At 38.0% G+C, this 15,830-nt stretch overlaps 1 protein-coding gene and 1 pseudogene across 2 annotated transcripts in view; one reads left to right on the plus strand and one right to left on the minus strand.

The window, feature by feature from the left end:
- Window positions 1-15,830, plus strand: part of UBXN7 (UBX domain protein 7) — a 67,943-nt gene that overhangs the window by 35,552 nt on the left and 16,561 nt on the right. For both annotated transcript variants that reach the window (XM_008567472.1, XM_008567473.1), the window contains exons 4-8: window positions 1,577-1,642; window positions 2,854-2,966; window positions 13,053-13,199; window positions 14,503-14,593; window positions 15,271-15,398. In XM_008567472.1, coding sequence (XP_008565694.1) covers window positions 1,577-1,642; window positions 2,854-2,966; window positions 13,053-13,199; window positions 14,503-14,593; window positions 15,271-15,398 — 545 coding nt within the window. The remainder of the gene's footprint in view (window positions 1-1,576; window positions 1,643-2,853; window positions 2,967-13,052; window positions 13,200-14,502; window positions 14,594-15,270; window positions 15,399-15,830) is intronic.
- Window positions 3,912-6,785, minus strand: LOC103586251 (annotated as a pseudogene).

Consider the following 15,830-nt stretch of genomic DNA (forward strand, 5'->3'; position numbering starts at 1 on the left):
GAAATTCCTTGTCAGTCATTTCAAGGGCTTCTTGTTCTATAGGATCTAGAGCTTGAGAGTTATTATCCTTTGGTGGTGTACTTTCTTGATTTTTTGTATTTCTGGTATCTTTTCTTTGATGTTTATTCATTGTGGCAAGGTGTTTCACAGTCCACAGGTTTGACACTATTGACTGACTAAGATGTTGCTGTGGTTGCCAATTTGGTGTGGCTACCTCAGTGACTGCTCAGTTGGCCACTAGTGCCTTGAGTGTGTGGTTGCCTCTGGTCTTGGGCCTCTCTGGGGAGCCACCTCTCTGGTCAGCTTGGACTCGGCCGGGCTGCTTGGTCACGGGGCAGTACCACAGGGTGTGTGGTCTCTGCTGAGCTTCCACCTCCCGTGCTGGACTTCTCCCTGTTCTGTGCGCTCTGGGCCGGGCTGCTGGGATGCACCGAGGCAACGCAGAGCGTGTGGTCTCTGCGGAGCTTCCCCTTCCCCTGCTGGATGTCTCCCTGCTCTGTGTGTCGTAGGCCGGGCTTGGGATGGAACCGGGTGGCGGCAGTGAAGCCTACCTGCTGCTGGATTGCACGGCGGCGGCCCCCCCACAGGGTGTGTGGACTCTACGGAGCTTCTGTCTCCCCTGCTGGATGTCTCTGTGCTCCATACGCATTGGGCTGGGCTGCTGGATTGCACGACAGCAGTGTGGTCCCTGTGGAGTTCCCGCCTCCCATGCCGGACGTCTCCCTGCTCCAAGCACATTAGGCCAGGCTGGGAATGGAGCCGGGTGCCTGCGGTGAAGCCTACCTGCTGGATCACGCAGTGGCGGCCCCACAGGGTGTGTGGTTTCTGCAGAGCCTCCGCCTCCCCTACCGGACGTCTCCCCACTCTATGCGCACTGGGCTGGGCTGGGAATGGAACCGGGTGGTGGCAGTGAAGCCTATCTGCTGGATTGTGCGATGGTGGCCCCGTAGGGCATGTGGTCTCCATGGAGCTTCTGCCTCCCCCACTGGACGTCTCCCCATTCATATGCACTTGATGTTATGTTTTTATAGTTTAAATCGGTTGATTTGTTGGAGAGAGTGACGCTAGGGATCGTCTATTCTGCCATCTTTTTTTTTTTTTTGTCTTTTGTCTTTTTCCGTGACCAGCAACGGGATCGCAACCCTCGGTGTTGCTCCCGCGCCTCGCTCAGCCAGTGAGCAGGAACCGGTCTGTATGTGGGATCCGAACCCTTGGGCGGGAGCGCCGCCGCGCTTCCCAAGCAGCGCACTATCCAGTGCGCCACCGGGCCGGCCCTCTATTCTGCCATCTTGACCGGAAGTCTGGACTCTGTCTTTTTGCACATTTGGTCAGATCTCTTAACTAGGTCTTAATTTTCTCATTCGTAAAACAAAATGGTTTGCCTGAAGATGGTTGGGTTAATTATATATGAATGACTTGAAAGTTTTAAAAATTTTTTAGTTTTTGAGTGAGGGCACCATTTTGAATCTATGAGTTTTTTAAAACAAGAAATTCTTATAGATAAGGAGATTTTTAGAGTTAAGTTTTAAAATAAATGTTTAAATTTTTGAATCAGTTCTTTTTTTTCCCTCTAAAGCTCCTAAGAGACGACGGCCTGCACGTTCAATATTTGATGGTTTTCGAGATTTTCAAACTGAAACTAGTACGTATCAATGGACCAGTTTATTATCTCTGTCCCCTTCTCTCCCTCCCTCCCTCCTTACTGAAAAGAAAAAGATTAATATTAGGTCTAATTACTTCGAGGATTCACCTTATTTAAAAATTGAAATTATGAATTCAGTCTGTGATTAACTCCCCCAAAGCTGAATTGTTCCAAATTCTGACCTATTTATTTATGGAAGAATAATAAGGGGGATGGAGATAATGTAAGAAATCTTGTAATTTAAAAACAATTTGCTTCAGAATGAGCACCTAAATACTTACTCTAATAAAAGAAAAAACTGTTTTCTGGCTAGCTGCCAAAAACAAATGAACAAACAAAAAACGGTTTTCCCTCAGGATCCTGATATCTGTCAATGAAAGGAATAACTGTAATGAAAGTGATTATTGTAGGAGACTGAAAAATAGAAGAAAAAGCCATACCATCCAAAGCAGCCACTATTAACATTTTGGCTACAGTCTAGAATAGGTTTATATGAGGGTGCTTCAAAACATTCATGGAAAAATAGAATTCAAAGATAATTTGAATCTTTCCATGAACGTCTTGAAATAACCTCATATCTTTTTGTGGAATAAGTTAGAATGATAATCTTAGCCTTATACTTTTAGAGAATATAGTACTGTTTTAGCAGTGGAATCCTGAAAGAGAAAATTATGTTTAGAGAATATATGAGAAATTCTTACACCATACTTGATTTTATAGTTGATTTATATTGAACTCACTGAGGCATAGATAGGTCTTGTGACTTTGGAGAGTGTTGAAGGGAGACCTAAGCTGACTTAAGTGATCTAGGGAATCTGTATCCTTCCAGTGGAAGGTGACAGCAATCATCATCTCTACTGACAGACTCTTTAAAGATTGGGAAGGTGGCTAGAAATAACAGATGAATAAAAATCACTTTCAGAACTAGATAAATGGAGATGAAAGTTTTCTCCTGCGCTAAAGTTTTTAGATATGTAAAAAATTATTTTGATTAGGTGACTTTTTAATTTTATGTTCTGCTTTCTATCCTTTCTTTTATCCAAGTGTTAAGATTTCCTCCACACCCCTCTTTGTATTTTTTTTTCAGTGTTAGATGTTTGCATTGGCATTTGAGGTCAAGCACATTATAAGGTTTTTTTCTTTTGAATTATACAATGTATGGTTATTAAATTTTATGGCTGTTTGAAACTTTTCATCCTCCTGTGTTGCAGTTCGGCAAGAACAGGAATTAAGAAATGGAGGAGCAATAGATAAGAAACTAACTACCCTTGCAGATCTGTTTCGGCCACCCATTGACTTGATGCATAAAGGCAGCTTTGAAACGGTAAGTTGTTGGAGATTCTATGACAAGTATAAATCCTTTTGCATTTTCATTTCCATTTTTTTCCAAGATCAAAAAAAAAATATTTTGGGCTGGCCCGTGGCTCACTTGGGAGAGTGCGCTGCTGATAACACCAAGACCATGAGTTCGGATCCCTGTATAGGGATGGCCAGTTAGCTCACTTGGGAGAGCGTGGTGCTGACAACACCAAGTCAAGGGTTAAGATCCCCTTACTGGTCATGTTTAAAAAAAAAAAAAAAAAATTTTTTTTTTTTTTTCAGTATATAAGGAATTGGCCTCTTAATAAGTATTTCTACATGATATACCTAAAGGTTACATTGATTTATATTTGTACCAGTAATATGTAAAATGTATTTCAGTTAGCAGTATATGAGATTGCTTGATGAAATCTTTTTATTCTTTTTTTTTTTGTCTTTTTTTTTTTGTCTTTTTTGTCTTTTTTCGTGTCCGGCAACGGACTGCAACCCTCAGTGTCACGCCCGTACCGGACCGGGACCGGCAACGAGATCGCAACCCTCGGCGCTACGCCCGCCCCTCGCTCAGCCAGTGAGCGGGAACCGGTCTGTATGTGGGATCTGAACCCTCGGCGGGAGCGCCGCCGCGCTTCCCAAGCGGCGCACTGTAGCAGTGCGCCACCGGGCTGGCCCTGGTGAAATCTTTTTATTAGCCTTATGCGGTATCATTTTAGAATCCTTGCCATTTTGATAGCTTTTTAAATAATCTCACTATTTTTAGTTTATATATCTTGGACTGCTACGGAGAATAGCTCTGTGTGTGTTGGTTAGCTGTTTACTGTTTATAGATATATTTTACCCATATTTCTTTGGGGATCCTGGTGTGTTTTAAAAGAATATCCCTGTAGTTGCAGAATACATTCTCCCTCAGTTCTTCTTTATTTTGTCTTGGCTAAACCCACAGAAAACCTTTTCAGACCAGGTTTACTTGATTATCTGCTAACGTGTAAACCTAATGAGGGCAGGAGTAGTGTGTTTCTTTTTATTGTGGTAATCTTTGGTACCCACTCTGGCATTTAATAGGAACACAATATTTGTTAAATGAGTCAATTTTGTTAGGATTTTATATATTCTTCTGTTGAGGTGTTGACTAGAATGTCAATGCTCTTTTTTTTTTTTTGTCTTTTGTCTTTTTCCGTGTCCGGCAACGGATCGCAACCCTCAGTGTTGCCCCCGTACCGGACCGGGGACCGGCAACGGGATTGCAACCCTCGGCGTTGCTCCCACGCCTCGCTCAGCCAGTGAGCGGGAACCGGTCTGTATGTGGGATCCGAACCCTCAGGCGGGAGCGCTGTCACGCTTCCCAAGCGGCGCACTATCCAGTGCGCCACCGGGCCGGCCCTGAATGTCAATGCTCTTTTGAATCAGAATAGCATTTCCATAGATGCAAATGACTTAAATTTCAAGTAAGTCTTATCAATTAATACAAAGTAGGCCAAAGAATAACTGCAAAAGTGATATATGTCACCTACGTACTTGAAAATGAGTTATGATTATGTTTTTTAAAAATTTGTCCTTTGGGCCGGCCCTTAGCTCACTCGGGAGAATGCGGTGCTGATAACACCAAGGCCACGGGTTCGGATCCCATATAGGGATGGTGGGTGCTGACAACACCCAGTCAAGGGTTAAAATCACCTTACCAGTCATCTTTAAAAAAAAAAGAAAAAAAGAAAAAGAAAAATCGCTCAACATCCCACCACCTAAACATAACCACTTCTAACATTCTGCCTTTCTCGTCTTTCTTTTAGTTGTATATTTACATTTAAAAAGTTAACATTTTTGGGGCCGGCCTGTGGCTCACTCGGTAGAGTGCGGTGCTGGTAGCACCCAGGCCACGGGTTCGGATCCCATATAGGGATGGTGGGTGCGCTCACTGGGTGAGCGTGGTGCTGATAACACCAAGTCAAGGGTTAAGATCCCCTTACTGGTCATCTTTTAAAAAAAAAATTTGTCCTTTGACATACTTTTACATTGGCATAAATGAAATATTTAGGATAAAGAATTTAACTGTAAGCTTGCTGTTCAATTTAAATTTTCTGAATTGTAAAACCTGAAAGTGTTTGGCTGCATGTAACAGAAAACCCAAATGATGGTGATTTGACCAAACAAGGGTTTATTTTTTGGGTGTAATATTTTGTCATGTTTATTTTTGAGTGAAGGGTGGTGTTTGTCAGTTGAGGTTAGATGTCTCCTCAATTTTCTTTATCTTTCCCTCCTGGTCTTAACATGGCTGCTGCGTATCCTTTCTAGTGTTCTGATGAACACTAGAGAGAGACTAGTAGCAATATGAAAAAGGATCTGAATCTGTTTTGGCTTGTTTTTAATTTTTATAGCTTCTTAGTTGCTCTATGGCTTATTGCAGTAACTCTGAACTTGTTTTAAACTGGTCACTTTGGACTCATAAAAAGCAGTTACTTTTCTGCTTGTTTATTGAGGGAAGCTGAATCTCTTGATATTGTCCTCTGAATTTTAAATTATATCACCTTTTTTCTTTTGTATTTCATGGCCTATTTCCACGAATCTATTTATCTTTTTCATTGATAATACTAAACCAACTGCAAGTCTTTTTTTTTTCCTTTGTACTTAAATATATATTTCTACGTATATAGAACTTGTATGTAAAGTAGAAAAAGTTCCCACTAGGAATATAATTAAAGGTTGTTAATGTTCTTTTTATCATTTAGCAGCCAAGACACATGCTCATTTCTGCTCCCCAGAAGCAATGTTAGCTACTAGTTTCAATTCAGGAAAATGTGTGTCTTCAGGATGGTTTACATAAAATATTTATTCAGTCTTTCCCCCATACTTCATTTTTTCATTACAGGCATTAAACTGAGAGATTCTTCCAAAAATATTTTATTTTATTTATTTATTTTTTTTGATGGCTGGCTGGTATGGGGATCTGAACCCGTGACCTTGGTATTATAAGGCTTCTCTCTAATCAACTAAGCTAACCAGCCAGCCTGTTCCAAAAATTCTGTCCCACTATGTAAATGTTAAAGCATAGTTTTGTTTCCGCTGAAGTTCATGTGGTAGAAATTATGATGTCAAGAACCAACACAGAAAGGGATGAAATTTAAAGAGTTGAGAGGAATATCATAACCATATCAATAGGTTCTGTCAAATGAATGGTCACCCATGCCCATGAAGAAGAATTACATGATCACACAAAAGCATGATTCTGATGAAAAATCCAGTTCCAAGAATTAGGGTTTCCAAAGGATGTACCTATTCATCTTCCCTTCCAAATGGAGCCTGAAACCCTTGATGCATTTTATGAATATATTTATATATTCTTTTGTGGTATAAGAGTCTAGGCAGGAAATAGTACCAAGTATCCTCAATGACTGCACAGCCAGAGTATCTTGCCAAAAGCATATACCAGCTTGGCATTCTTTCCCAATCATAAGGAATATTGAGATACTCTGTAAAACAATAGGTTTCACAAATCAAAGGCAGCTAGATACAAAAGTGATAAAAGAGAACTACTTTAAAACATTTCCATTGGTTTTCCCATGTTTCTGGTTTATCCTTTTAAATTTTGTACTTTTTAATGTAAGGTATAAATTGAAATAAAAATCCAGGTAAACAGAACAAGAAATAAAAGGCTTTATGAACTATAATAGACCCTCGTGTTGCATTTTGGATCTTTTTATAATTATTCAACAAATAGTTCCAAGCTTTTTAAAAATAGTTCTCACAGAGGATTCTCAGGTAAAAGTGAATCTACATACTCCACAGCCATGGCTGCTGAACTAAAGATGCTGGCACTTTCATTTGTTGCCATTTTTCAAATCTCTGCAGACAGCCTTGTAATTCTGGATGGTTGCAAGTTGATTGTAGGCCACCATCACCCAGGCAGCCAGATGCTGTGTTCCTGGAAGTCTTTAAATGATGTAAATACTTCCAGAAAAAGTAGGCTATATCATTATGATTAACAATATGTCCATTAGTTATATAAAAATTAGGAAGGTAATATGCAAAATTAAGTCACTGAAGTTTAGAGAGGTGTTAAAAATTAGAGGGATGCTTTCTGGCTGCTCAGGGAGGGCCCATAGGTTTGGCCCCTGTATTAGATGTAAATCTGAGCCAAAGTTTTTCAAGTTGAGAAACTAATGTAACTAGAGGTAGATCATGTTCAAGAGTTCTTTCTGGCTCATGCTAACCAAATGAGAGATTGATTAATTCACTTGTTCGTTGAATAAGTATTTATTGAGGCCTTCTGTTGCAAGGTCTTGTTCTGGGTGATGGGATTGTATTTGTTGGGATAAAGGTTTGACTGCATGTGAGAGAGACCAGGAGAAAAACAAAGATTAGCTTAAACAAGATAGAAGTCAAGGCTGTTAGGGTGATCTGCTCTATGAAGTTATTAGACGTACAGGTTTTTTTCTGTCTTGTTCTGTCCTCCCTGTGGTCTTGCTTAAAGTTGTCCACATGATGTAAGGTGGCTTATCACCATGTTTGCTTTCTAGCTAGCATAGAGGAGGGAAGGGCTGGGAAGGATACACCTTTTCCCTTTAAAGGCACAACCTAGAAGTTTTACACATCACTTCTGCTCACATCCCATTGACTAGAACTTGGCAACGTGGCCACACGTAGTTGCAAGGGACATTAGGAAGAAGTCCAGATGCTTAGATAAAACTTGGAGGTTCTGTTACTAAGAGGGACAAAGATAAAGAATGGGTGTTTAGTACCTGTAAGCAGTTTCTGTTACAGGGATATAGTGGTAAACAAATTCTACAAAGACCTTGCCATCACAGAGTTTATGTAGTATAGGTTTAGTATCCCTTATCTGAAGTGCTTTGAACCAGAAGTGTTTCAGATTTTGGATTTTCTCTGGATTTTGTGGTATTTGTAGATTAACCAATTAAGCATCCCTATTCTGAAAATCTGAAATGCTCCTTTGAGCATCATGTCAGTGCTCAAAAAGTTCAGATTTTAGAGCATTTTGGATTTTCAGGTTAGGGATGCTCATCCTGTAAGAGAAATAAACTATAAACAAATAAAAGGCACAAAACAAAAAATATATATAACATGCAAGGGTACTTCGAAAAATTCATGAAAAGATTAGCATTTTCTTAATTCTGTTTTTCCACAAACTTTTTGAAGTACCCTCATGTATTGGTGTATGTATTACATATGTTGTCTTTGATAGTAGTTGTTAGGAGAAAGGATAAAATACAATAAGGGAAAGAGAGAGGGGGCTATTTTTTGTTCATTTGGGGCAATTAAGTTGCATGTGTTCTTAAAGGAAAATTGAAAGCAAGGTTTTCATAGGCTGCACATATGTTTGTAATTGTGAAGAGAGAAGAAGAGAAAATTTTTGAAAGGATGAGATTGAAGTCAAAGTCTTAATGAAGTGAGGGAATGTGTACCATGGGAAGGTCCAGGGAAAAGCAAATAGAACAGTAGTGCCTAGGTACTGATGTTAGAAAGAGCTGGGCTTATTTCTGGTACAGCCAAGAAAACCAGTTTAGCTGGAGCTGAGCAAGCACTTCAGGATAAATGGTCTAACCTGGGGAAGGGAACATTCTTAGGTTTTCTTCTTTCCTTACTAGCCTGTAAGCTCTGTGAACACAGGGACTTTATTTGCTGTTGTGTATCCACAGTGCCTGGAACAGTTTAATTGGCCTTTTTAAAATCTTTTTTAAATGATTGAATGGCATAATCTGGAATATATTGTACAGAAAGAATCAGACCAATTTCTGTCATATTTCTTATTTCATAAGAAATGCATATTTTTTTTCAGTTGCTATTTAATTGCATGTACACCTAGTCCTAATTACTAAAAGCACTTTAATTTAAAAAGTACTTAATTATAAATGCAAGTAAAAAAATTTAGCTGAAAATTTAAAGAGCCTGTCAATAAACATATAAGATGAAGTTTTTCTTTCTTTCTTTTTTTTTTTTTAAAGATGACCGGTAAGGGGATCTTAACCCTTGACTTGGTGTTGTCAGCACCACGCTCAGCCAGTGAGCAAACCAGCCATCCCTATATGGGATCCGAACCCGTGGCCTTGGTGTTATCAGCACCGCACTCTCCCGAGTGAGCCAGGGGCCGGCCCCTAAGATAAAGTTTTTCTAATTCAACTTTATATATAGCTGACATTTAGTTTTATTCAAATTAGACAAAGAAATTATGGAAAAATTAGAAAACTGGTAAGGAGAATGAGTGGGAAAAAACACTCAGACACTTCCACTATACTCTCACAACATATTTGTGGGGATCTGTCCCCATTAGCAAGCAAACAAGCAAACAAGCAATCAGTTCTCTAGTGGACACCAGCTGGGTGTCTTCCAATTTAGTTCTGATGCTGTCTACCTAGAGATAGCATCAGATCTCACATGTTGAGGGTTCAGTTCCATATGACTGCACCCCGGTTCAAATGCTATTTGTAAGCCCCGGGTTGTTTTACCTGTGCTTCTGACTGACCAGCTACAAATGGGGTTCCCTTGGGTTTGATTAATTTGCTAGAGTGGCTCACAAAACTCAGGAAAACACGTTTATTGGTTTATTATAAAGGATATTACAAAGGATACAGATGAAGGGATGCATAGGGCGAGGTATGGGGGAGAATACGTGGAGCTTCCCATGCCCTCCCTGGGCGTGTGACAGCTGTCCATGTGTTCAGCTACCCAGAAGCTCTCCAAACGCTGTGCTCTTTGATTTTTATGGAAGCTTCATTGTGATTGAAACATGGACAACTCTGTAGAAATGTGATTTGACAAAAAGGGTATGATTTGAGTTGGGAGGCCCAACATAGCCTGTTTGTTCAGATTCTTCTTGCCATCTGTGCAACATTCCTTCTTCTTGGGAAGGACCCTTTCTGAAATGGATCTTATGACTTACAGTCAGACAAGGTAGGTCAGAGCATTTCTGTTTTGTTTTTGTTTTTTTGGCAGCTGGCCAGTACAGGGATCCAAACCCTTGACCTTAGTGTTTGTATTAGTCAGGGTTCTCCAGAGAGACAGAATCAATAGGATATGTTACAATTATATGAGAGGGATTTATTAGGGGAATTAGCTCACATGGCTATGAAAAAAAGTCCCGTGATAGGCTGTCTATAAACTGGATGCTGGTAGTGTGGCTCAATCCAAGTCCAAAGGCCTCAGAACCAGGGAAGGTGATGGTGTCCTTGTTGTAAGTTCTGGAATGCAAAAGCTGAAGAGTCTCAAACTCTGATGTCCATGGACAGGAGAGGAGAGTGTATCCCAGCTCCAGGGGATGAGAGAGAGATCTTCACCTCTTTCCTCTGTCTTTTGTTCTCTCCGGACCCCCAGCAGATTGGATGGTTCCCACCCACACTGAGGGTGGGTCTTTCACACCTAGGCTACTCAGACTCTCATACTAATCTCTGCTGGAAACACCCTCATGGACACACCTGAGAAAATTGCTTTACCAGGTTTCTCAGCATTCCTTCTTCTAATGAAGTTGACATCTAGAATTAACCTTCACAGTGTTATAACACCATACTCTAACCAACCAGCGCCCACCTTTAAAACAAAAAACCCCTGGTGCCTGAACAGTTCAGAGAATTCCTTTATGGCCAGCTCTAAGACAAAGGCAGGGGAAGATTAGAACAAGGGCTAGGGCTGGCTGGTTAGCTCACTCAGTTGGTTAGAGCACAGCCTTATAACACCAAGGTCACAGGTTTGGATCTCTGTACCAGCCAGTCGCCAAAAAAAAACCCAACAAAAAAGAACAAGGGCAATGGGAATTATAAGCCAGGAATTTTGGTTAAAAACCAAAATATATATATCATAATAACACAGAGAAATAGTAGAATTATAATTTCAATTTTCATAAAGTACCATGCATATTTTAATGTTTTCTTTATTCTATGCACATATATTTACTGAAACATTTTTTCTTTAGTCCTTATTTTTCATGCTTTTCTGTTCTATCTGGGACTAGGAGAGATGTTAATCTCCCACTGTTTTGCCCTTAGGTCTCCTTATAATGGCTTTTGAATATTGGTTCAGAACAACCCAGTAGATTCCGAGAGGAAAGGTTCTTCATTTGTCCCATTGCCCACTTTCACCTCCAGTCCTTGACTCACATAATTGGTATACTTAGATTTTATGACTTTTTCTCTCTTTCTCTGTCATTTTTTTTATTGTATACATTTAAGATATACAGTATGATGTTTTGATATACATAGTGAAATGATTGGTACAGTTAAGCAAATTAACCTTTTCATCATTTTCCAGAGTTACCCCCTTTTTAATGGTAAGAGCATCTAAAGTCTACTCTTAGCATTTAGCAAATTTTTAATATACAGTATAGTATTATTAACTATAATCCTTATGCTATACATTAGATCTCTAGATTTACTCAAGACTCTTATTCCCTTCAAATATTGTTTTATCTGAAAGTCATGTCTTCTTTGGACCTTTCCTCTAGCAGTAATTTCTTAACAGTATCTTCAGTGTGGATAGCACCATTTCTAAGTTTCTTTTGCTGGTATAAGGTTTCTCCCCAATGTAAGCTTCATGAGGACAGGGATTTTTGTGTTTTGGTAACTGCTGTAACTGCAGCATCAATAACTGTACCTGAAATGTGGTAAGTGTTCAATAAGTATTTATTGAATGAATGAATCTGTGTTAATGAAAGCATGAATGTGGGCGAACAAATTTTTAAAAAAATAAAAGCAAATGACTCTTCATAATTTTTCAACTTGGGACTTTTATTCATTTTCAGTTTCATACTTTTTTTTCTTGTCAGTGTTGTAGTTGTAAAACATAAATTGACCCTGTTAGAGGGATACATCCTCTCCAGTATGTCTCTAGAATGTATGTTCACTTTTTTCTTTAATCTCAAATTTTTCAGTTAAGGCAGTTTAATTATTTATCACCCATTTATTAAATCTGTGTCTATAGACAAGGAAGTAAATGCAACATTATTATTTCCTAGGAGCAAGGAATTATTTTATTACTATAAAATAATTTTAAAAATAAGTCTTTGACCAATTAAATAGAGTTTCCTGACTCAATACAGGGATACATCTTTTTAGAACTTTGGTTTTCATCTGTGGTATCAATAAGTGAATATTAGAAAATAATTTTCTCTGGAAGGTTCATATAAAAAAGCAGGATAACAGTATTTGTAGGATTGTGTAAATCTTCTTAAAACATAAGATAGTCTTATATTTTCCAATATCACCAAAATGGTGTACGTTCTTTGATTATTATTACAGCAAATGTATTGATTCCTAAGATTTTCCCATGTCAAACTGATTTGGAAAAGAATATTATTCCAGGACAAATTTTTTCAAAACTATTGCTTTCATGTTATTGGTCCTATGCAAAGATTTGACGTAGCATTTGCTCATTGCTTTTCTGCCATTCTTTTTTCATTCAGCAGCATTTCTTAGGTCTTTATGGTAATGAACTGAGAGGCAAAAAGTACACACGTGATTGATATTTGTGCTGTAAATTGGGGAGTAATTTGCAGATTATTCTCACATTCTTGGATCCTGTAATGCAATTTTTTGGAATATACTCCTAGGAAGATAAGAGAAAAAACCCTAAGCAGCTTTTACTAAAATGTTTGGATGATACTATAAAATAACACATGCCTAATAACTGAGATGAATATGATACTTGGAAGTGTTATAGAAAATGGTGTTGGAGAAAATAAAACAACATAAAGTAATATACGCATACCAGTTACGTCCATTAAAAAGAAGAGGTATATTTGTTGACAGGGAGTAGAAGAATAGAATTATGTGACTTGTTGATCTTAAATTAGTGGAATTCTGTTCAGATGAAGATGCTTAAGCATACATTAAAAATTCAGCCATTATAACAAGTAACAATGGATAAAAGAGAAAACAGTTCATTTAAATTTGAGAATGCTTGAAAATGGACAGTATAATTGTATATGCATATGCAAAATAAATATAGGTAATGTATAAATAGTGAAAACTCTAGATGGCATACTTGTGAAAAAACTTAGTATTTATATGGAAAGAGGACAGCTTTTGAATTCTGAAACATGAGTTACCAAGTAGAAATTGTTTCTAAGACATGTTTTGTTACTTTACTCTTACAGGCCAAAGAGTGTGGCCAGATGCAGAATAAGTGGCTGATGATAAACATCCAAAATGTACAAGACTTTGCGTGCCAGTGCCTCAACCGTGATGTATGGAGCAATGAAGCTGTGAAGAATATTATCCGGGAACATTTCATTTTCTGGCAGGTGAGGAAGAGAGTCAAATTTTTTGTATTTTACTTTTGTAGTGTGGGATGTTGGAGAGGAAGAACTGGATTATAAACTGGAAAAAAATTAATAACTGAGATATTATGACATAAAAAAGTAAAACTACCCATTATAGCTGAAATAGTAAAGGTGAGGGAAAGGGCAGCAATGAAGAACTTCAAGAGAAGGAGGAAAAAAGATCCAAGCCATATAAACTGTATAATATTCATATCCTAAGAGTTTAAATGTCTTGATAGAGTGAATATGCAACTATACTGTTTATTAGAAATATAATGTAAACCACATATGTAATGTAAAATTTTCTAGTACCACAATAAAAAAGGTCAAAAGAAACAGGTGAAATTAATTCTAATAATATATTTTGTTTAAATCAGTACATCTATCATGTAACTAATATAACAATATTGAGATGTTCTAGGTTGTTTTTTGGTGTTAAGTCTTCAAGATATGGTGTGTATTTTACATTTGCAGCACATCTCACATTTACAAGTGCTTCAATAACCACACGTGGCTGGGGCTACTATGTTGGAAAATATAGTTATAGATCTTAGAGTAATGGAAAAACATTTGGCTGAGACTTGGATTTTAGCTTGAGTTTGATATTCTTTAACTGTATGTCCTTAGACATGTCACTTAGTCTTCCTGGCTCTAGTTTCTTTTTACATAAATCATCGAGCTAAGGCTAGATGATCCTGTTCCAGTTTATTATTTTATAAAAAGTTACAGAAAATTTAAACTTCTGAATGAACTTAATTTTTTTTCCCACTACATGATGGGAATTGCTATTAATGTTATTAATTTGCCTGTTCATGTTTTACAGGCCTCTAAATTTAATATAGTTTTTTAAAAAGGATAAAACTTCCGTTTATTTCATTCAGCAAAAATCGATTGAGCATCTTTTTGCCTAGCACTGTGCTAGACTCTCGAGTTTATAGTCTTCATGTATTGTGATTTATTAAGATATAAATGGTTAAGAGTCAAGAATGACATAGATAGACAAATAGCTTGAACAAGAAGAGCAGTAACTCTTCTGAACTGGGAGAGGAGGAGGCATGGATTGGTATGTTTATGGTAAGTATCCATAAGAGGCTGAGGGTAAGAGCTGAGGGAGTTCACACCAGATGACCTTCATTTTCTCTTTAATATAGGAATGAGATCCTAACACATATACCAAAGGTATATTTGGCGAGTTAATTGCCATTGGTGTGTAACAAAGTTATATAGAAGAAGAAGGTTGGTCCTTCTTTTAGAGGCTGACTTTTTTTTATGTCAATGACAACAGGTTTATCATGACAGTGAGGAAGGTCAGAGATACATACAGTTTTATAAGCTAGGGGATTTCCCCTATGTTTCCATCTTGGACCCACGGACAGGTAAGATTTATATCAGTTTACAGCCTTTAACCTATCATTTGTCTTTCAGTTACCTAAATGACTGATCTTTAAATATTTGACTGGCTATGATTTCAAAATCATAATAATTTAGGTGAAGGTCTCTTGTTCATTCCCTTTATGATTATTTAAACATCTACTGATGTGTGTATTTATGGAAGCTTTTTCTGGCAACTTTGGGAGATGGTGGTATTTTATTTTGTGCAGTTCTGGTCTTTCAAGGAGTAACTGATATGTTCTTATTTCTCATCATTTTATCAAGTATCCCTTTAGGTTTTCTGTCATTAAACATTTAAGATTGTTCAGGTACTGGTTGTTATCCTACCAGAGAAGCAGAGTGTGGAGCTGGTTTTATTATTAATTGATTGTGGTTTAAGTAGATATTGCTTTGTCTGAATCTCTTCTTCCTAAATAGCAGTAAATGATACCAGCAGATAAGGTAGTTGCCCTGTCGTGATGGGTGGGAATCTGTTAGGTGGGTTGTAACTGAGGTGTCCTTTAGGTTATAAAGATACTATGTAAGTTAAGCTAGTGAAGAGTGGGGATATTTGTTCACAGTAAATTTTAATTGTGCATATGTTGAAAGAAATACTTAATGAGAATTTTCAGAAAGAGTTTTGATTTTATTATATTTATATATCCTGGTTTTTAATCTTTAGGTCAGAAGCTAGTAGAATGGCACCAGCTTGATGTATCTTCTTTCTTGGACCAAGTGACAGGATTTCTGGGTGAACATGGGCAACTGGATGGACTTTCTAGCAGTCCCCCCAAAAAATGTACCCGTTCAGTAAGTATGACTAGGAAGTGGTAATGGGTAATTAAGTGTAATTGTACGTAAGTGTCTTATGTAAAATGTTTGATGTTAAGATGGTAAAGATGATAATGTAAATAGTGGACACTTAACCATTTGTGCATATACCACATCTTAGACACCCTCCTCATATTTTGATAATTACCCACATAAAGTTTCTATTTTCTCAATGAAATCATAAGACTTATATTCCCAGTCTCTCTTACAGCAAGGGTGCAAGCATATGACCTAAGTACATGGATTTAGAAGTAAAGAATGTGAATAGGTAGAACATGAGGATTGATCTAGCAAGCCTGGTGGTGGAAGCATCCAGTTTCTCAGGGGCAGCACTGGGAGGGCTTTTGGTATCCAGGTCTAAGCAGCAGTAGAAATGCTGGTTTTTTCCTAGAACAACTCTTGTGGTATAGT

Source organism: Galeopterus variegatus, unplaced genomic scaffold (assembly GCF_000696425.1).
Source record: "Galeopterus variegatus unplaced genomic scaffold, G_variegatus-3.0.2 Scaffold322, whole genome shotgun sequence".
NCBI classification, from domain to species: Eukaryota; Metazoa; Chordata; class Mammalia; order Dermoptera; family Cynocephalidae; genus Galeopterus; species Galeopterus variegatus.